Source organism: Molothrus ater, chromosome 12, assembly GCF_012460135.2.
Source record: "Molothrus ater isolate BHLD 08-10-18 breed brown headed cowbird chromosome 12, BPBGC_Mater_1.1, whole genome shotgun sequence".
Taxonomy (NCBI): Eukaryota; Metazoa; Chordata; class Aves; order Passeriformes; family Icteridae; genus Molothrus; species Molothrus ater.
In genome coordinates this window covers 11,877,031-11,898,904 of record NC_050489.2, presented here as the reverse complement: position 1 = coordinate 11,898,904, position 21,874 = coordinate 11,877,031, and the positions used below count along the sequence as shown (strand labels likewise).

Below are 21,874 nucleotides of genomic sequence, written 5' to 3'. Positions count from 1 at the left end.
GCACACACCCGGTACCGGCACCGTGCACACCGCCCGGTACCGGCACCCTGCACACCGCCCGGTACCGGCACCCTGCACACCGCCCGGTACCGGCACCCTGCACATCGCCCGGTACCGGCACCCTGCACATCGCCCGGTACCGGCACCCTGCACACCGCCCGGTACCGGCACCCTGCACACCGCCCGGTACCGGCACCGTGCACACCGCCCGGTACCGGCACCCTGCACATCGCCCGGTACCGGCACCCTGCACACCGCCCGCTACGGGCACCCTGCACATCGCCCGGTACCGGCACCGTGCACACCGCCCGGTACCGGCACCCTGCACACGCCCGGCTCTCCGGGTACCACTGCGCCTTCTGCCTGTCCGCCAGCACCACGCCGGGCTGGAACCCGTGATATCCCTAACTAGGGATAACTACCCGTGATATCCCTAACTAGAACTCTCACTGCCCGGCCCGGCGGGGCTCTCGTGTCCCCTGCCCGGGGCTCACTTGCTGATGCTCGCCCGCACCACCCCGTCCCTCCAGGCGCTCCTGGACCACCCTAACCCATCCCCGCCGCCGCCCTCCGCGCATCGCTCCCGCCTAGCAAATGGCGGCGGCGGCAGGGAAGGGAGCCCGGGCCACGATGGGGGGGAAATTTCCTCCCCGAGGCGGCCCGGCAGCGCCCGCAAGGGAGTGCGGCGGCGGAGGGCGCCCGCCCCGCCCCGCTCCGCTCCCGCCGCCCCCGGGCCCGGCTCCTGTCATTATGAATGCAGGAGGAAGGCTTCCCCTTCCCCTCGCCGGCCTCGCCGCCTCCGGCCCCTCCTCCGCGCCCCCGCTGCCGAGCGCGGCCGCCCGGCGGAGCGACCCCCGCCCCCGCGCCCGGTGCTGGCGCGGCGGCCCCGGGGGCGGCGGGATCCGCACCGCCCCGGCGCTCGCACTGGAATGGGTGGAGTTGAGGAGCGCGGTTTCCTGAGAGGAAGTGACCGCACGGGGCAGGAATGCGCCGCCGGCTCCGCGCCGCGTCCCGCCTGCCTCGCCGCGGTGCCGCGGGGAGCCCTCTCCGCCCCGCCAGCCATGCCGCACTTCACCGTGGTGCCGGTGGAGGACAAGCCCCGCGCCGACTACGACAGCGTAGAAGGGCTCAGCTGGGTGGACTACCGGGAGCCGGCCGCGGCGCCCGCCCCCGGCGATTCCTACGACACCGTCAGCTCCGACGGTGAGCGGGCACGGCCGGGGCGGGGGGCGGCGGTGCCCACGCTCCGGGGCTCGGGGAGCCCGGCTCCCGCCCCGCTGCCGCCGGCTGCGGCGGAGACAAAGGCGGGGGCGCTGGCGGTGCCTGCCGGGCTGCTCGGGGCGCCGCGCCCTGGGGAGGAGCCCCCCGGGTGCGCCGGGTGGCGGCGGCTCCGCTGTTGCCACGGCCGGGACGCGGAGCCCGGCGCGCCGGGGCAGCGCTGCCGCCCGTGTCAGCCCGAGGACCGGGCCGGGCCGTGCCGAGCGGGGGCAGCGCAGCCCGGCCGGCGCAGCCGGGGATGCCCTGGCCGCGGGGTTCCCCAGAGCCAGCCCGGGGTTCCCTCCGCCCCCCCCGGCGCTTGGTGATAGCCCGGGGCGCGGCGGGGAGCGGGGCTGGCCCGGGGTACAGCTCTTATCGGTGCTCCCACAAGCTGCCTTCTCCAGAGGTGATAAGAGTGCGTGGAGATAGGCTCAGATGTTTTCAGTGCTCCACTGCGAAAATAAACGGGTGATAGAGAATGCAGTTAAATTAGCCGAATTTAACGGTGTCCGCTTTGCTTGTTTATATCATCTTAAAAAACGCGGCTGCCCTGCAAGGTCTCTCTCCTGCAAACCGGGCCCTTGAATACTACAGCAAGTGCTTTGTGCCTCTGTGGCTCTCTCAACTGCTCCTGCCAGGCAGAGCTGCTGCTTTTTCTTGGGGGGTTAAATTATTCCAATTTCAGAAGAAAATCACGTAAGTAGGAGGGGATTTTGGGTGGTGAGAAGTACATTCTTTAACTAGGCAGCTGATATGAGTGCTCAGCCTGTCTTGGTGTTTTGCCGTGACTTTTAGATATAAATCACTTTAAATACAGTGAGTGTTTCTAGTGGGAATGTGAAGGACACTTAGATTTGGGCAGTACTATGGTCCTGGTACAAGGTTGTTTTAGCTCTTTGTGCAATCTGTTCCTTTTTTTTTTTTTTTTTCCTGCCTTGGTTATGTTTAGCTTTCTGTAACCTTTAGGAAGAGGATCTTCCCATGGGTTCATCTGGTGAATCTGACTTACCCTCAGTGAATCATGAGTGACTCTAGGCAACAAAAGACAAAGCAGTAAACACCTGATCCGATCTTCCTTGCCTGTGCAGTCAAACTTCTCAGACTGCAAATGTAACTGAATGTACAGTAATCCCTGAAGGGAGCCTGCACGCCTCAGGCCTGTGCTTAAGGAAGGCAACAGGGTTGTTTTGCTGAGTGATACTCAACTGTCGTAAGAACCAAGTTCAGTTCCTGCCTTGTTAACTTGCTCATTTCTCTGAGAAAATGCTTTTCAGTCTCCAATACTTATGCATTGGGAGTTTCTTTCTTTCTTTGTATAATTTTCAAGGAAATTTTAGATTTTGCAGACCAAGTAGCTTATATAGCCCTAATGCCCGTTCTTTCCATGCCTGGTGTGGGTGTTTTAGGGTGATGAAAGGGAGGTGCTTTTCCCAAGCTGTCTGTTACTACAGACAGAGGCACTTGCCCTAAAGGCTGTGCAGGGCCTTTAATTTGTTTTGTAAAATAGGACTGGTTTACTCTCAGGCTACTTACCATGCAGTCCCTGTGTGTATGAAAGTAACAGGTGTTTTTTACCCGTCTCAGCAGGTCGAGGTGGACACCTGGAATGCTTTTTCCAGTAGCTAGCTTTGGCCATGGGTTGGTAAGTGTGGCTTGTGGAAGCTGCTACCATGGTGGATAAAGGAAGGCCAACTCAAACCACCTCTTATTTAGGTATGAGGCTGCCTGTAGGATGTGTGCAACCAATCCACTTCAGGATACCCACTCAGCTCCTGTCACAGTCCCTCACTCACTGGCAGGCTGTGGCCTCTAATGTGCTGCTGTCCCAGCTGCAGTGCACAGCCATGCTGCTGGAAGTTAGCTGAGTCTCTCTATTTTAAAGCTGATAAATATCTAGTAATTTCTCTACTAATATATGGTAGCTAGTTCTGTTTTTGTTTGAACTCTAACTGCCTTCCATTTTTTAATTTACTTTCACAGTAATTAAGTATTGTTTCATATCCTCGGGGTGTGTGTATAAAGATACGTGTCTTGCCTACCTGTCCTGACAAGCATGTTCTTCCTCACTAGCCTTTTCTGTTTTTCCCTGGGTTTCTTGGGTTTGCAGCTCTGTAGAGGGGAATTTGAACTCAGTCTTGTGTTATTCCTTTCGGTTTTGGTGCTGGGTTTCTACATCCTGTGCAGTTACCCTGGCTCCTCACACAGGGGTGTTGATGATGTGACACAGCAGAGGTAGCAGCTCCTATTGAAGGCAGAATATCTCAGAGCTGTTCAGCACTGGCTGGAGCCTGCAGACTGGAGGCAAGAGGGTGACCCTGCAGAGCCTTCTGTGGCAGCTGATTACAGGGCTCATGGAGGGATTTGTTGGTGTTGGGGATGCCCCTGACTGGAGATAAGATAAACTGTGTGACTTGAGTGCAGGGTTCAAGTTGTAGCTTGTGGCCTTACCCAAGTGCACACAGAGCTGTGCCCATGGTCCAGCTGTCTGTGCCATCAAATAGCCCCACCACAGGCAGTGTGAGAAACTGGTTGCAGTTGTTCTGGTGAACCTTCTGCTGGGAAGATTTTATTTTGTCATCTTGCTATTCAGAACCCGATTCCAGGACTTGTTTGGATTGCTCAGTTTGGTTGGATTGGTTGAGGTGACTCAGTAAGGACATGGCCCTTCCAGAGTGTGGCCATGGCACTGTAGCTGTTTATAGCTGCTCTCTAACAGTCTGCAGGCTGTGCTGTGCAGTACTCCTTGCACGATATCTTAGGCTGTTGCTTATGATTCTGGTGGATTCTTTTTTTGGGTTTGATCTTTTTACCACTGCCTTCATTTGTCATATCTCTGGTTTTGAAGGCTTTTTTTTTCCTGAATTTTGCTTTTTTTAGGACATCAAGTTTCACATCTGCAGATGTGAAACTGTTCTGCAACAGAATTTATTGTCAACCATTTCCATAAGAAGGCATTAGTCAGTGTGCAATAATTTAGCCTTGTCAGATAGTTCCAGTGCTTGCTTATGAATAAAATCAGCCTTTTATTTCTAAGTAGGTTCCACTGACTGCCACTGCTTGTAATAGACTTTGACATCTTTCATTTAGAAAAAGAAGTACAAAGAATTATCCTGTGATCCTATGATAAACACGTGAGCCCTTCTTTATGGATCGTCAGGGATGAGAAATGTGAATTTGGCATCCCCTCTGTCTTTGAAATAAAGCCAGCATATTAGGTTGGGTACACAGGGCAAAAAGAGGGACAGTGGGGTCTGAATAGTGTTTAAAATACCAAATACACTTTGCTTTAATAGAAATCTCAGCTCCACAGTCATTGTGCACCCAGTTAACCAAAGTGTGGCAATGTCATGTGTCCTGTGGGAAGTTATTTATCTTCCCTTGACTTTTGTGTGGAAATGAGACACTAATCAGCTTGGTGTCTCTAACTAGCCTTGGTCAGCTGCCACCCTTGGTTTTGCCAAGGAATTGCTCTGCTTATGTTCCAGTTATCACATGGCTTCCTCCAAGCCCAGAGTTCTCTGACTAGACTTGAGACCTTTACCTCGAGCTTGCATTCTGTGGCAGCGTGCTCAGGGTTCTTGTGCAGCAGCAGATTGTGCTGCTCGTTTGCAGTGAGCTGCTTTGGAAAATGTGGGTAAAGTTCTGGTGTGATAGCAGCGTGCTCTTACTTTAAACTTCCTGGTTCACTGCTCTAATCTGTGGTAACTTACTGTAAAGATTTTCAGTCTTTTGCAAGACTTTTGCAAGCTCACATGAGATATGTCTGAAGATACTTTTAATGGGGACACATAAATCATTCAAAAATTCTTCTTCAAAGTGCCTAATTCTTACATGTAGGTGTTTTGGCCAAGTTCAGAGATAAGATAAAATTAGTCACGTAATAAATTAGACAGTAGGGCTAAATAGGACAACAGGAACATGTCCAAATTTCATTTAAGTTATCTTAAGAACTTCTGCTGGCAGCAGTGTGGCTAAATGGCACTGTTATGGTGGTCATAGTGGAATATTTTTGCATAACCTCTGTAGCACAAGCGTCTTCAGCATTTTTTGTGTTGCCTAAAAGCTGCAGAAAGGTCATAGAGGAGGCAGCCTGGGGTGGAGTTGAGGCAGAACCTCTGAATTGTTTCAGAGAAAAGAAAGTAACCTGAGAATAGCAATACTGATGTCAGTGAACTGTCTTTTCTGGTGGTTTGTTAATTGTTCTCTTACTGAAAATGGAATGGAGACTGCATATTTTTCAGTGTAGTGGCATTTTGATGGGAAGGGGTTTATTTTTCCTGTTGTGCTGGCATCTGGTTTCCCCTCTGTGAAAAGTATGATGTGTAAATTTAGAGATATTAAAGGTGTCCTGTCAGTGCTAAATATGTCAATATTTATTTCTTTTCAGAAAGAGTACCTGTGGGATCCACAGCAATAATATGATTTTCAGTGCACATCCTGAAAGAGGTCTTAGCAGCAGGGTCATACTTTAGAAGTCCTGGAAGGTTTTTTGTTGTTAGGGCTTTTTTCCTTTTCTTTCATTTTTTCTTTTTTTTTTTTCAATTCTTTTGCTTTCTGTTTGAGCAATCAGCAATTAGCACAGTGATGATTGCAGTGCTAAATTCCAGAATGCTTTTCTCAGCAATACAGGTGCATAGAGAAGTGGACTCTTGCTTCAGACAAGGAAAGATAAGAGTTTGGCACGTGAAAAATGAGAGTGGAAAAGTGCTTTGTGACATAATTAGCTGTTTATAATAGCTGGGTGGGTGAAGGAGGTGGTATATACTTCTTTATACCCTGGAATCAAAGGAATTCTTCTGAGGAGCTCATTTTCCTAGAGCCCGTGGTCTATAACTCTGTTTTATTTTATTGGCTTGTAGTCTAGTAAGGTTTAATTTGTTAAAATGCTTGTCTAGGAAAACAAAAAAGTTCTTGTTGCTGCATAAACTGCTACTTTTGCTGAGCATGTCTCCTACTTCTTCTAATTTGTGCAGTGATTAGGGCTGAGCTGAGAGGCTGCAGCTGTCCAGTACCAAGGGGATCGTGGTGCCAGCTGCTGGTGAACAGGAGACCTAGCTAAATATAGGAGAACATGGGCCTTTTTGTGGGTTCTCTGGTATTTCAGTTATTTGAAAAAGCTCTGGGAAGAATCTCTGTGATATGTCTGAGTGATGTGAAAGCAGCTCCCCTACCCGTGTGTGCATGTGTCTGCATGGTGCAAAAACCTAAGGAAAGGTTGTTGAAAAAACCCAAAAGAAAAATCTGCAGCTGGTCTTTTGCAGCTGCAGATTTTTGGTGTTTTGGAGAACACCTGCATTAGAAGGCCAAGCAGTTGTAGAAAAGAAAATCCATGAAAATACATGGATTTTCTAACTAATTCTGTGCTTGCTGAGCTGCCGTTCCAAACTTGAGTTGAGTCTAAGCTTGGGAATATTTTAATCGTGCTGAAGTGATATCTCCTATACAATCTCTGAACTTTTCTAAAGAATTTTAAGTACATTTTTGGGTGTCTTGTGTTTGTATTACATCTCTCTTTCATGTAAAAAATTGATCTGTGTGTGTTATTCAATTTCCCCTTACAAATTTCTTGTGTTTCTCTTCCTCAAAGAAAATAGTGACATCTGCTTTCTTTTTCCTGCTGTGACAAAATTAAAGCATAAGTTTTTGCGTGCTTTTTAATGTAAATTTTAATTTTGGCTTTTGCTCCAAAGTTCTGTGTAGAATGAAGACTAAGGTAGTTTGCAGTCTCATTGACTAGGAAATGTGGCCAAACCTAATAAATTTAGCCTTGTAAATGTAGCAAAACCTAAAAATGTAGTCTAATAAATGCTGTTGGCTGAGGTTGGAACAACCACCTTGAGAAAGATCAGAGTTAGTGACCACTGCCTTGTTTTGAAGTGCAGGTAACAGCATGGGGGATACCCAGTGCCACAGGGAGAGCAAAGCTGCATTTGGTGACTTTGCCCTTCCAAGACCAAGTTAAGGATTTACATCTGTTTTTGTTTGTGATGCAACAAATAATGTGCAGATTGCTTTAAATTAGGAAAAATTGCTACTAGCACCAACACATGGAGCAAGATTTCTTTGATCAAAAGATCCCTGTCTTCAACTTGTTGGTTCGAGGTTGTGCTTTAAATATTTGTTCTGTGACCTGAATTACAGAGAAGATAAATGCACCATTTTAAGACCTGGTTTAAAGCCTATTTGAATTACAATTTAGGGGTGTTTCCTTTGTCTTCAGTAACCTCTGAATTGGAAATTTTGCATCTCTTAATTGTGCTAAGCTGATTTTTATTCTCAGATAATAAAATTTCAGAGGTTCTTTTTTTGTTTGGTTTAGTAAAACCTCTTTCTTAATTATTAGTTTTCAATAGGCAACTGTTTAAATGCTGCCAAGTGATCCCTTAGCAATGGGTAGTACTGTTCTTGTTCTCTCAGTTGAGCTGCTTTGGATGATTTCTTTCAGCATACTTGGATTTTGTCGTGCATGGAGGACTGAGCATCTTTCACAGTGGCTGCTGTAGCAATTGCCAAGCAAACAATATCTTTGTTTTAAGCAAGCAACATAAAATACATACACACAAAAATTAGTCTTTTCACAGACTCAAATACATGACAGTTAAAATGTCTGTCTTTAAATTTAAAAGGTCTACACAAAAATACAGCCCTTACAATGCATGTAGGATAAACCTCTGGAATTTGAATATGCCAACATTTTGTATACTGTAACTGTATATATATATATATATATATATATATATATATATATATGTATGTAACTGTCTCTGGAGGTTATTTTGTAGCCTGTTTACAGCCTATTTGTTCCCTGTAGCTTTTATTTTAAATGCTATTTCACAACTGTCACTTCTGAAGCATATAAAGAAGTTCTTGGAGTGAATGGAGTAGTATTTTTTTCCTAACAGGCTTTTAATAGGGCTTTAGATTTTGTGGTGGGTTCTAGGTATGGCTTGGAAAAGAAAGTTGTTTACTTTCCAGCAGTGTTAAATCATGTCTGAGCAGCAGAGGTACAGGTCAGAACAGATCTGGGAATACATTTTCTCAAATTTTTGTTGCTGTTAAAGGTACCAGGTGGAGTTCTTTCTTAATCATCTTTTGATCTTCTTTGTGCTCTGTAGGACAGAGAGATGCAGAATAAAGTGCTAATTGCCCCAAAAAGCTTTTACTCAATTAGCTGATGGATGAATGGGGAAGTTTGATAAGTTGGCACTTACGCTTTGCTGACTGGATGCAGCTTTAGACTTATTGGAAATACAAATGAAATGGCATTTTGCTGAGCAGAAGATGAGAGGCCAGTGCCAGGCAGGGCAAGGGGTGAGGGAGGAGGTGGCTGGGGGTGCAGAAAGGGTGATCATCATCCCACCTCTGTGTGATGGTCACAGTGCTGTGCCAGGAGGCTCCTCTGTCTAAGGCATGGTCAGCATTTCCACAGGTATTCACATTTTGGGTTTGCCTCATGTCTCCTGGGTTTTTGGCCCACAGGTCCATCCTCTTGAATGCAGAATGCTTAATTTGCTCCTTTCTCTCCACCCAAGTGACCTGCATTGTCCTGGAAACCCAGCTCTTTCATCGATTGGCACATGATCTGTCCTGTCATGAGGATGCAATCCATCGATTGCTTCAGAAGGAGAACCAAAGCTGGGAGCTGCTGCTGGAGGCTGGCTTGCAGGAATTGTGTAACCACATCCTGGCAGAGCTGGGTGTAGGGCAGAGGCGCTCTGTGCTGTGGGTAGGTTCGAGGTAATTATGCCTCAACAAGACTACATGGGATTTTTTCCCTGCAGTCTAATTACCAGCCTTCAGTTTCATCTCCTACCAGTAGCCAGCAATTTCTTCTGTTTATCTGAGGGATTAGGAACATCATTCAATCACTGCATTTACCCTCTTATCATGAAGCAGACCATACAAGCTTCTGACTTTCACTTCCATGTCAAAGGGAAAAAAGGATTTTTATGGTGTGCCATTAGAAGCTGCTCATTTGCTGAGTTAAGAAGGGCAAATTTGTTGAGACTTGCTCTTGCATGCTTTGCATTGCTGATTGCTGCAGTTAAACACAGTTTTTATGCCCTGCAGTATAATTGTTTTCCATGAAATTATCTATAGCAATGCTACTTTGTTTTATGACCCTGTCTCTGCAAGCTGAGTAGCCCTGAGCTTAGTTACTGTGTGCAAAGTCCAGCTCTGGTCAGATCTGAGTCAGGACTGGGGGTAATTCTAGAGGATGGCAGAGCTGCTGCTGTCTCTGATGGAGGACAGCACATTACTGTTTCTCTTCTGCCTTCCCTTTGCATTCAGGAGCTTTGTCTTGCTGATCCCCTTCTAAATAGTACAATTGGTCTTTCTTTTTCTACTACTTACTGTAGTATCTATTTGTGTCCAGAACTGACACAAAGGTACAAGTTCATTAATTGTCTTGCAGATCTGATTTTAGAACCTTCTGCTCCTGTATCTTTTGGGCTTTGTTCTGCTAAGGTTTTAACTGTCCAGTCTGTGAATTCACAATGTGAAGTGTTTGGCAGTAGTGCCACTTGGCCACTCCCATCCCCTCAACAGCATCCTTTCCTTTCCTTTTGATTCCTGTTTGTGTTTTGCACCCTGTGCTGGGGCATGGCTGCTTTGAGAGCATCACAAGCCAATCCTTGCTTCAGCTCCTGCATGGCACTTTTACCTTGTCTTCTTTGTCTAGGCCAGCACAAAACCACTCACTCTTGATGTGTTTCTGTGTTCCAGGAAATCTGGTGACAATGTCAGGGGTTAATTTCTGACACATGGTGGCCAGTCATGAGAGGAGGTACAGTTGAGCCATGTTTGGTAAATCCCAGTTCTGTGTAACCAGACAGTGGGATGATTATCTGCCTTGTGTTAAAATGCCTTTTAGCACACAGGCAAGGAGCTTTAAAGCTGTGACTCAAGGCAACACAGAGAGAATTATTTAATTGCAGTATTTTGCCTTTGCCCTTTTAAGACACTGTATTGTAGACTTTTTGGTTGAAGCATATATTTAGCAGGAGCAAACTCACTATTCTACATCTTGGAGTGTTTTCTGACTTAGATGGTGTTCAAGTGCCTAATTCCTGACTGGTGAAGCAGAAAAGTGATCTAATGTTGCTGATTGCTCTTTGAAGAGTTTCTCTAAGCTATTGTGTTATACCCACTTTGCTCTGGTGCTCTTGCAAACAGATGAACTTTCTGTAAAATGATGGTAAAAGCCACTGTGGCTTCTCCAGATATCTGACATCTGTGCTGTGCTGCACTGTGGGAAACGTGTGCTGCTGTTCTGTGAGACTTGTGGGCTCTTTGTAAATGTGTGTCAAAATATTTGTATTTAAGAAGAACAGTGGTTTTCTCTTTATCATGGGCAATGTCAGAGCTCTCTCCACCCTCTGAGATGTTCAGTGGGAAGGAGTGACTCTTTGCTTGGAGAAGTATCATGCTGATTTGTAATTTCTCTAAGTATTATGACCAGAGTTATAGTGAGTTTTGGCTGTTTGTAGCACTTCACATTGAAAGGTCATCCTTGGATTTGCTTAACTTCTTTTTTCCTTCTCCTTGAAACACCCTCCCCTTTCCTTTTTCCTTGGCTTAAAAAAAACCAAACTCTCATGAACTTTGTTTCCACATGGAACACAGTATTTCTCATATGGAAGAAATATCTGATGTTCAGCACTTTCTGTATGAGTTAACTGACTTAAAATCAGTCACATTCAGGGTTTCACAATCAGCTTGAAGTGGCTACCAATGTCTTTCTGCTGTCTTCCAGGAGTGGATGATAGTAGATAGATATCTGTGAATGTACATTGTGTAATATGCAATACACAGAATGTACATGCATTGAAATGTTCAAAGTAATTAAATCTTCTTCTGTCATTTTCTGCATCTCTGGAGCAGATTTAGCATCCTGGCTCTTACCTTATTTCTTTCCACTTGTTCCCTGCAGGAAGTTTTTTGAGCTGGTGGCAATACTGGCCTTTATGGTCACTGTTCCCATCTGCTTTCTCTCACTCCATGGTTTGTACCTGCACAATTGTTTCTTTGCCCTGTGTTGAGCTGGAGGAGGGAACAGGTACATCCAAAATAGTGGTGTGTGGTTTTGGGCTTGTTTTTGTTGTTTTCTCTTTTCTGCTGTGAAGCTATGGTCAGTTGCACATGTGTAGGGCTGAAAAGAATTTTCTGTATTTGGTCTCAGAAAGAAATGTGAGTTTGAATTGAATATTGCATGGAATCTGCATACTGGTCTCATAGATGTATGTTGCAGTCTTTCAGAGAAAGTGGAAACATTTTGTAGCAAGACAAGAGGCTTTTCCTGAGGCAGGGAAAATACCAGAATGCTGCTCCCTGTGTTTTGATAGAAGGTGTGCTGTATCTGAGGTGCCCTCATGCATGTGAAGGGATGGAGTTTCAGGGAGGATAATCGTGAGAAATGGTTCTGGAGCCGTTGCACATGAAAGAACCTCTGAAGTGGATTACAGTGAAATAAAGGTTGTTTTTACAGTGGGATTTTTGTTTCATCTGGCAGTGACAGGTTATCAGGTTATATTATGAAAGCTCCCAAGTGATGTGAGTTCCTGAATCCAATTTCTCAAAAGTGCCTTGGCATCTTTAATTACACAGGTATTCCTGGTGACTGCACCTACCTCATCATGTAGCAAGTCTTAGTGAGGGGTGTGCTGGTACGCAGAGCATCTCCTTGTGCATGGGCAGAATGGTGGGGGCTCTGGGAATTATGAAGGGCTTACAATCAGTAAGTTAGTATTTCTTGTGTATCTTATATAAACCTCCCATTTCATCCTGCTGTTTCTATTTTTTTTTTTTTTTTGTGATCTCACATGTGGTTCATCCATTAATGGGTCATCCTAGTCTAATGTATTGAAGATGGAAAGAAACAGATCACTGTTTTCACTTGAAAGCTGAAATGCCTGCAGGGCAAACGTCACAGAGCTCCACTTTTCATGGCACTAGCAGGTTTAAAACCCTCTCTGGTTCCACACTCAGCAAGCAGCAGATTTGTGGCACACTTTTCTGAATAAGTGTGCAAACAACTGCAGTGTGCCTCTTAACTGTGGCTGAGCTTGGATTTCACAAGCAACATTTTCACTAAGATCCTGATATTTGTGTATTTTCTTGGTGTTGAAAGGATTATAATGCCAGGATTATATCAGTGTCAGCTTAACTTTCTGTAAGGACCTTTTGCTTCTTGGAAGAGATCAGTCCAATTCAACATTGCAGCCAGCACTTTGTCATAGTAGGTAGAAACAGTTCTTTTGGAAATACAATATTATTAAAGTTGTCCAATCCTCAAGACTTCACAGAGGAAGCATTTACTAAAGCATGTGCTAAGAGCTGGAAGACGAATAATGGTAAATCAAGTTACTGAAAATGTCAAAGAACTGTTGCTAAAGGGTAAGTGTTTTATGTTGATATTAGCACTTGCAAAGAATTATAAGTGTTCTGCAACTATCAGTGTATCTTAACTGAAAAATAGTCATAATGCTTTCTGAAACACAGGATTGTTAAATTGTTACATCCTTTGAGTTGTGTAGGGTCAGACAACTTGATGGGCAAGGCTGTTCTCTAATTCAGTTGTGAAAAGTACAGTAGAAGACTTCACATGTGTTTATCTAGGGATAAATCCAAGGTCTGTGCTTAATTGTATACTTATTTTTGTACTCTGCTCCAGCTTATCTTTTGCATAGGATATTGCCTGGGAAAGTTTTGGCTGTTCCTTTCAAGCAGAGCACAAGCAAGTGCCATCTTTTAAATTCTGAACTGGTTCAGAGGAATGGCTATATTGTCAATAATACAGCTTTTTATTTTAGTTTTTGGGTACAGTTATGCTTTGTTTGTGTCACTTTTATAGGTGCCATCACTGTTGCTGATGATAAATGTGTACTGCAATGTCGTATGTAATACGTCTTAAGAATCACAGCTTTACTAGTTGGGTAAAATCCAGTGAACTCAAAACTATATTGACAGTGTCAATTAATAGTGAAGTAAATAGTGTTATTACATAGCATAATAATGTTATAATATACTGTTAAAATGAGCATGGTTGTCAATAGTTTGGTGTTTAAGCTGCAGTTTCTGATGGAAATGTGTGTCTGGAGCAGACAGTGAGTGTTCAGTGTTGCCAGTGAAACTGATTTTTTGTGTTTCAAGTACAGAGGATCTCAAAGCTCTCCAGGGAAAGATCTGTCCTTTCATTCTGCTGTGCTTTCCTCTCATAAGCCTCATTGTTGCGTGGGTTCTTATCTAGAGTGACTTTGGCCTTTATTTTGATAAAATACTGGGTCAGCTGGGATTTTACAGCTTGTGCTTTCCTCCACCTTCAGTGAAAATGACCTGGTAGCCCAAGGTCTTGTGTGAATTGGCATTAAAAGATTTCAATTGGTTATTTCATTACCAATGCCTAGCTGTGGTGTGAATGAGTTTTGTCTAACTAGATGCAATAGTGGTTATTTCCTGTTTCTCCTATTTCTGATGTAAATATAATAATTCTATTAAAAAAATCCCACACCTAAACCAGCCCAGCCTCAAAACAAGAACTTAGTGGAGTTTTCAAAACATTTTGAGAAATGTTTTTTTCTGAGCTTGGAATGTCTCTTTGCTACTTTTGTTTTTTTCCTACTGCAAAATAAAGGAATTATTGTTTTCAGTTTTTGAAAATATGGATGTTAAATCATAACTTTGTTTTTTCACGAAAAAAGTGCTTTGGGTACTACTGACTACTTTGTAGCTAAAGGGGAAATAAGTATTCCTTGTTATCAGATCCTGTAATGTCAGCAGCCTGTTCTGCTGCCATAAATGAGTTTGTAACCAGAATTCTCATTTTAGAAATTCTTTGTGTTTCTGGCTAGTTGTGTGTTGTCCATGGAGACACAAATATTTCTAATAGGCTGCCTTTTTTATTATTGCTTAAATTTATCTTTATTTTGGACTGCTGCTGATGTTGGATTAGGATTTTTGCTAAATTGTTGAAAGTAATTTAAGAAAAGAAGCAATGTCTGATTTCTGTTAATGAAATGTCAAGGTAGTAATATCTGCAAAAGCATAATAGTGCATTGAATTATTTGGTATAGCCTCACGAATGAACCAAGAAAAATATTCCATAACAGTTCTGAGAATGGATGAGTTTTGTTTAGTCCAGCCACATATGAGGCACCACATGAATAGAAGCAGACCTGGAATGTATTTGAAATCAAATTGTTGTCTGCATGTTTCTTAGGTTATCCTAGAATGGGAGTCTCTTGGTTTACTCCAGCAGCACTCCTGAGTGCTTGGCTGCTGACATTGGAGATACCAGGGTTCTTGGGCAGCTTGTTGAGGGTTTTCTGTTTCTCAGCAATTCCCAGACCTGCAGGTGCTGACGGCCTGTGAGTGATGAGCAGAGCACCCTGAGCATCACACAGCCTTTGGGAGGAGCAGTGTGAGCATGATCCTCATTGACATCTGGGAAATGGTGTCTCAAGAGCTGTTAAAAACAAACCAAACCCCCAAAGTGTGATAAAAATGGGCATGGACAGCTTTTTGTATGAAAAATCTATCCATAAGGCTGTGAACAAATGCCCTCAATATAACCTGACTAATAAAACCTGATTATGCAATGATTTCTGTTTGGAGCAAACCCATTGTTTCTCCATTTTTTTTTTCCTAGTAGAATACCTACCTTGGGTGTATTCATTTGCTTCTAGCTCTTGTGAGAACAGTTAAGTGCAGCAAACCTATTTTGATTTTGTGCTCAAAAATCAAAGTAAATTGCGTCTGAATTACCACTTGTGTAGAAATTTGCAGAACTTACTCACACATGAACATCTGAGAAGCACAAATAAGTCAGAACAGAATTAACTTGCTTTCCAAAGTGGGATACATTTTGCCTGTCCTAAAATATCTGTAAATCAGGGGTTTTATTCAGGTTAGGCTCTCTTTAGAGGTAATTTGCAGCGTGTCAAGGTGCATGCACAGGAGGGGCACTCCAGGGGTCAGCTAATTGAGCCATCTCCTCCTGAGTGGGAAGTGAGCCTTTGTGATTAGTTGGCTTTAAGAGCCTGCTGTTAGATTGCTCATATTAAGGGAAACCTGCAGCAGCTACTTGGGTATCAACTCTGATTTTAATCTTAGATTCCGGTGTTACTGGTAGATTAAATATTATAAGTATGAATTTTTTTTGTTGTAATTTAAAAAAAAATCAAGTAGCGTTCCCTGTGCATGAAAATGGCTCAGTTTGTGCCCTTAACTATCACAGGTTTTGTGGCCAGTAATACTTGTGAAATAGTATCTGAATAACTGCAAAATGTGGTGTTAGCTGCTAGACAGGCTATTTCATCACAGTGCTTGTTACTGTGGTGGACACAAAGGAGCCTGTACATGTATAGTACAATTACAAGTGAGATACTAACTCTACACTGCTCCAGAAATTAAATTACATTGAGGGCAGGAGTGTTGGGCTGTCCTTTGAGCTGGTTTTCTAGGAAATACCTGCTGTTTTTTGGTTATCAAGGGGTAAATAAACCAATGTGTTTCTTGGTCAAGCTGAGCATTTCAGTTCCAGCTCTGACTTGAACTCTGATTTGCACTGAAATTATCTGAACAAATTTAGTCCCTCACTTAAGACTTGGCACTTGGGGCAGGGAGGGTTGTGGCAGCCCTGCATTCCACCCTCACCTGTGGCAGCAGAGTCTGGAGCTCTGTGCAGCTTTCCTGCCTGCAGAGTGTGTTGGAGGCTGTGTTCCTCCTGAGCCTCTGCCAGCTGCCATCAGCTCAGCTCTGATGTGCCTGGAGAAGCAAAGTGGCAGAAGTTTCTTAGCAAAGTTCAGCCCTCTTCAGAATTTGCTTTTTCTGAAATGTTTTAGCCTTGCTGTAGCTTGATTGGCATTGCTCTGTTCACTTGGTTATCTGTGTGGGTCAGACTAAAGCAGGGCAGGCTCTGTCCATCTGTGCCTTCAGCACGTCTTCACTTGCCAGGTAGATGAAGTTTCCATAAGTAGGTGAGCATTTCTGGGTTAGTCATGTCCTGATGGCAGAGTCTGTAGTTTTTTAAAGATGCACTAATTTCTGCTTCTTTATCTGAATGTGATGAAGTGGAGGCAGTGGTGTTTTTTTTTTTAAGGGAGTTTAGAAACTGGCAGTAGAGAAAAATAAAACCTTGACAGGTCAAGTCATGCAACTGCTCTTGCCACCTTCTCAATGATTATTTTAGTCTGGCAGAGTAGACCATATCATTCTGAAGCTTCCTGGTCTTTTCTTTACAATATTGTGTAAAGTATGTATCACTGTACCGAATTGTTCAGCTTTCATTTATGCTCTCTAATCTGTCTTTTAGTTACTTTCATGTATGTCTTTTGTTTGTCATTCTCTCTAAATTCTGGATTTCATCCCTCAGTTACTTAAGAAAACACAATGGCTTGCACAAAAGGCTTGCATTCAGCATTGTCAAGCAGTGAAACTGTGTCTGTCTGGCTTAATCCTCTTCCAGAAGGAAAGCAGTAGCATGAATAGTGTCCTTCGTGTTCTTAATACTTTTTAATTTTATTTTTCTTTAGTAAAGACAACATTAGCCTTTTGGAGAAGAGCAAAGTAAAACCAGTCAGTAGAATATCTGCTACAGTTTAGTCACAGTGTTTTTGCTTGGCTGTGATGCAGAAGCTTGGACATCTATTTATTGCTTTTATTCTGTTTCCTGAGCATGTGTGTTTGCATGTGTGGGAGCATGCACACTTGAGGGTTTTAGGTTTTGTTCCATGGATCATCTCTGATGTTTTAAGGAACTCAGGTGATCCACAGGATGAGGAACTTGTTCTCTGGACCTCTGCCCATATCTGAGTAGGGGAGTAGAATGTTCAGGGAACTCTGCTGGAGATGTTTAGATAAACTATATAGTTGGTGTGGTGTTTGCAAGTAGAATTATCTGGTTTGAAAGAGAACTGGTAGCATTCAGAAATAAAATGCCTTAATTATTGAAAGATAATGAAGACTGAGAAGCAATGAAACAAGTGAAGAGGAAACATTAACCTACTTGGAATACAGCTTGAATACCTCAACATTTGAGATTAATTAGGGACTGAGGCAAATAAATTATTCTCTGTTGCAGAGTACTTAGCTCCTTCTTTGAGCAATGTTCCTTGCAAATCAATCTTGCATGATGAAAAAACTAACACCATAGCTGCTGGCCAGGACCAAAGACTTGATAACTAAGGATGTGGAGCACTGTGCACATGTCACAGGATGGTGCTTGCCCAGGAGACTTGGTGCCTCAGGATGTGAAGTGTCCCCGGGTGCAGCTGGGGCAGGAATTCCCTAGAGTAGCTTTCCGAGGTCACATCCGCTCCCTCCCCAAGCTGATGGAGATAACGCGCTCTTCCCGTGCAAGTAAGTTCTCTGAAGCTGCTGCTCTTGCTCACTGGCACAGGGAATGAAATCAATTCTGTATTTCCAGTCACAAGTAAGTCTCTCTGGAGCTGCTGCTCTTGCTCACTGGCACAGGGAATGAAATCAAGTCTGTATTTCCAGTCACAAGTAAGTCTCTCTGAGCTGCTGCTCTTGCTCACTGGCACAGGGAATGTACTGGAGAAAGTTTTTTCTGCGCTGTGCTGTAGTCTCTGGTGTGTTTTGTCAAAGTACAGTTGTGATTGTTGTTGAGGAAATGGTTGTTTGCTGGAGGTTTTACTCCTGGAATGGAAACACAATATGAGAAGAGAGAAAGTGAGAGGAATGCTTTGATTTAGAACACGTCTGTAAAGAAGGGATTGCATTGAATGTGCAGCTGTGGTGAAAGTGATTTTTGGCTGTCATTTAATTAGCTGTATTTAAGTTAGCAATGCAGGAGTCTTGAATTAGCACACATCTCTGCAGCACCAGTTCTGCTTATTCCATCTTTGTGGAACTAGGATGTCACTGTGAAGAACTTGCATATAAACTTACACTCCTTTACTTCCTATGGAAAGTGTACAGTGTTTGAGAGGGACTTTAAAGTGGCACTTCAGTAGGTCAGCAGGAAAGTTCACTTTTATTTTTGCATTGTCTGCAGTAATTCATAGGTATGTTATTTCAGGACAATGGAGCTGGTGCTGTGAATGTGGTGAAAAGCCAGTAGTACTTCTCTATCATCTGAACCATCTAGAAGAAAATGTACCCTAGCAATTGCAAAATCAATGCTATATTTCCAGTCACTAGTTCTGCTGAATATTCTATTCAGTTTGGGCTTCCTGTGTGCAGGATGGTGTATGAAGCCAGCATGCCAAGGGGTCAGATTTGGAAGGACAGTCTAATGGGAAGGGTCTGAGTGATGATTGAGGATGTAAATGAAGAATGAGAGAGAAGATGGAAGCTCTTTAGAGAGAGAGAGAGAGGTCTTCTGAACAGATCAGTTGTGAAAAATTCACTGGTGGTAAAATGAAGATGCATCTAAAAAATAATAACAATAAAACTGAAGATTCATTTTAAGTCAGGCTCAAGGAGATTGTATGAAGTAATCTTTTTTTAACTAAGGAGAGGTTATGTGGATTATGGTAACAAGGGCATTTAGAAAGAGCAAAAGAATTATAATCTTGTTTAAAAAACTGAGATGGAATGTATGAATGTACCTTGGCAACAGTGGGATTTTGTACATAAAATGGTTGAGAGTTTCTCCAAGTGTTGTAAGTAAAAGAACACCCATTATGCTGACTTGAGACAGTGATAAGGTAGGGTTCCCAATGGAAGGAGGAAAACTAAGGCAGCAAAGAATTGCTTTAAAAATCACTCAGTGATAAAAATCCAGGCTGATATTTCAAACATTGTCACCAGAACAGTTGGATTTCCAATCTAGTGTATAATACAGGACTTGAGGAAACAAACCAAAGTTGCTCATGACCTTGCTGTGTTTAATAAATGTAATTGAGAAGATACTGCAGAGACCAGAGTCTTGAAGAATCAAGCAGACAGTATTTCTGTTGATGTCATAATTTGCACCATCATTTGTGTCCAATTTAATGAGTAAAAGGGGTATGGCAGATAACTCCCATTTCCTCAGCAAAAATTGTAAATGTGCTTTAACCACAACAGGATGGGGGGACTGCAGCACACTGCAGCAAAATTGATCTGGTATATTCCAGTATAGGCATAACAAATACAGCAAGCAAGCAGTTTTTGCAGATTTTAACCTTTGCTTAAGTTGATAACTGTTTGATTTTGATGCTGTGTTGTTAAGCTTACTGATGTTTTTCTAGTAATGTAAAAAATTCTACAATTGCAGCAAAGTGAGCATCTCTTACGTGTAGGTGGGGTCAGCAAATAAGCTGTGCCCCCTTGTTCAAGGCAGCTGCTCATGAACATCTTGGGGTCAGTTGTCAGAGCTGTGAGAAGGGCACTGGGCACATAAACACAATAGGCTGCTCTTTTCCTATATTTTTGGTCAGCTACTATTTACTTACAGAAGCTTAAAAATCCCTCTGTTCTTTGTGAATATTGTTTTTCCAACAGTTTTGTTCAAAGCACCTGTCAGCAATTTCCAGAAAATTGTGCTGCTTTCCATGCATGCCTTCCCCTCAGTAAGAGTAGGACTGAATGTTCTCAAAATTTTTTTGCTTAAAACAATTACTTTTGTAACAGTGTGGTTTGTGCTGATCACTATGTGTAGGGGAGGGCTCTCCTCTTTGCCTGTTAGGTTAATTTTGTAAGTTGATTCAAATTTCAAAATGCAGAGAGATTTTCACTTGAATTGTATTACAATAATTTAGTGTAGCCTTATTGAATTGATTACTGTAATCATTGAAAAGATACACCCAAAAATCCAGATGTTTAATCTCTTGCTTTTGGTGTATTCAGTGTAGAGTATTTTAACTTGTAGTATTTTCATTTGAGATAATAATGTCTTTTTCTTTCATTTTTAATTTCTGTAGTGGTTACATCTTTTGTAAATAGAAAAAGGTATTCTTGGATTAATCCTTTCTTAAGGAGATGCTCTTGGAAATAATTCATTTGTATTGGCTGGGAGAGCAGGGAGTGAAAAGGTACAGGCAAAAGAGAAGAATTTTTGTTTGCTGAGCAGAGGGTAATGGGAGACATAGGTCCAAGAACTTATTTTGAAGATGGAAGTCAATTTAATTTTTTCCCCCTCAGAGGTTGTTTTAAACTACAGTGCCCTTGGTGTTTTTTTTTTTTTGGTTTTTTTTTTTGGTTTTTTTTTCTTTTTGTTACTACTTGCTACAGGAAACTCTACTCATCTACCATGTTCTTTTTTTTTTTAACATTGTTCATTGCATATGAGAATGCTCTGATTTTAGTGTATATTATATTAGGTTTTAATATAGGAGTATAAAAGGAGCCTGAAGAATGCACAGCTTAAATGTTCAGAACACAGTAAGGGTGTTGAATGGCTGGGGATTAGTGGGTGTAGTGAATAACCAACAGCATTTAAGAACTAAAAAGGTGCTTTGGGAGCTGTTTTGTATTGTCATTACAGAATGTGTCTTTGAAGTGTTCAGTCTTACTAAATGTATCTGACTGGGTTGGGCACACAGCTCAAAGGCTGCTCTTACCATTAGCAGTCATTCCTAAATGCACAGGAGCTGTCCCAGTGCTTGCCACTGTTCTGTATAAAAACAGTTACAGGTATGAGCACACACAAGGCAAATATAGCATTGTAGCTGTGACCCTACTTGTAAATTTTACTTTGAGGTGACTTGTTATTCTATTTTAATGAAACAGAGGAGTAGAATTAGAAATAATTCTACCTTGAGAGTAACACCTTTGATATTGTTAACATTGTATGACTTGAGATAGTAAAAAGAAACATGTTCATTTTACCAAAGGAGTTTTTTTTCCTATGGATTCTTCAAGGTTACAGTATCATTCTCTGCTTATCAAAACCTGCTTTTTTTTTTTCTTCACAGGTCATGGCAACCATAAAGAAAACAGTCCTTTCCTGAACAGTTCAGAAGCTGGCAAGGGAGGTGATTACTATGATAGAAATCTGGCCTTGTTTGAGGTAATTTCTAGCTGTTTTTTGTACTTCTAGTGTGATTTGGGCTCTTCCATGATGGAAGGGATTGAGCACATCTTTCTCCCCCACCTGCCTGTCTGTGGGTGTCCATCTGTTGTCAGGGGCACCAGTGGGCAGGGAGGTCCTGTGTGGTGACAGAGCTCAGGTGTGGTGACAGCCAGGTCTGTGAGGCAGAGTTATAACTCTGTGTGACTGTAAACACCTGGAATTAAGGAGGGGCACACTCCTGCTGGAGGCCTTTTCCATATCACAGGACCACACCAGGTGTGCAGGCTCTTCTGTGGCACTAAGTAAAAGGAGGATCCACCAGGATCCCAAAGGCCATGCTGCTCTCCTGAACAGGAGGTACATCTTGTCTCAGCCCTTTCTGGAAGGAATTGTAATCAGGTTTTCAAACATGTCAGCTGCAGGTCAGATCACAGGAAGGAGTATGAAAAGGGATGCTTGGCTCATGTCATCCCTTTAGAGGTGACCCCATTTGGGGTCCATTTCTGCATCATGTACAAAGCACATCATGCTACTGATCCCACCAGAAGCTGTTCAAGGTGATACCTAAAGATATGATAAAGCTGCAGACAGTGAAATCTTTCTCAATTGGTTTTTATTTCCTGTGTGGAAAGTTCTTTCTCTTTACCATGCAATTCC

General features: G+C 43.1%; 1 protein-coding gene across 2 annotated transcripts in view; it reads left to right on the top strand.

Annotated features, from left to right (window-relative positions):
- The first annotated feature begins 929 nt into the window (after positions 1–929).
- SLC12A4 (solute carrier family 12 member 4) overlaps positions 930–21,874 on the top strand; it is a 47,318-nt gene continuing 26,373 nt past the window's right edge. For both annotated transcript variants that reach the window (XM_036390231.2, XM_036390230.2), the window contains exons 1-2: positions 930–1,203; positions 21,120–21,214. In XM_036390231.2, coding sequence (XP_036246124.2) covers positions 930–1,203; positions 21,120–21,214 — 369 coding nt within the window. The remainder of the gene's footprint in view (positions 1,204–21,119; positions 21,215–21,874) is intronic.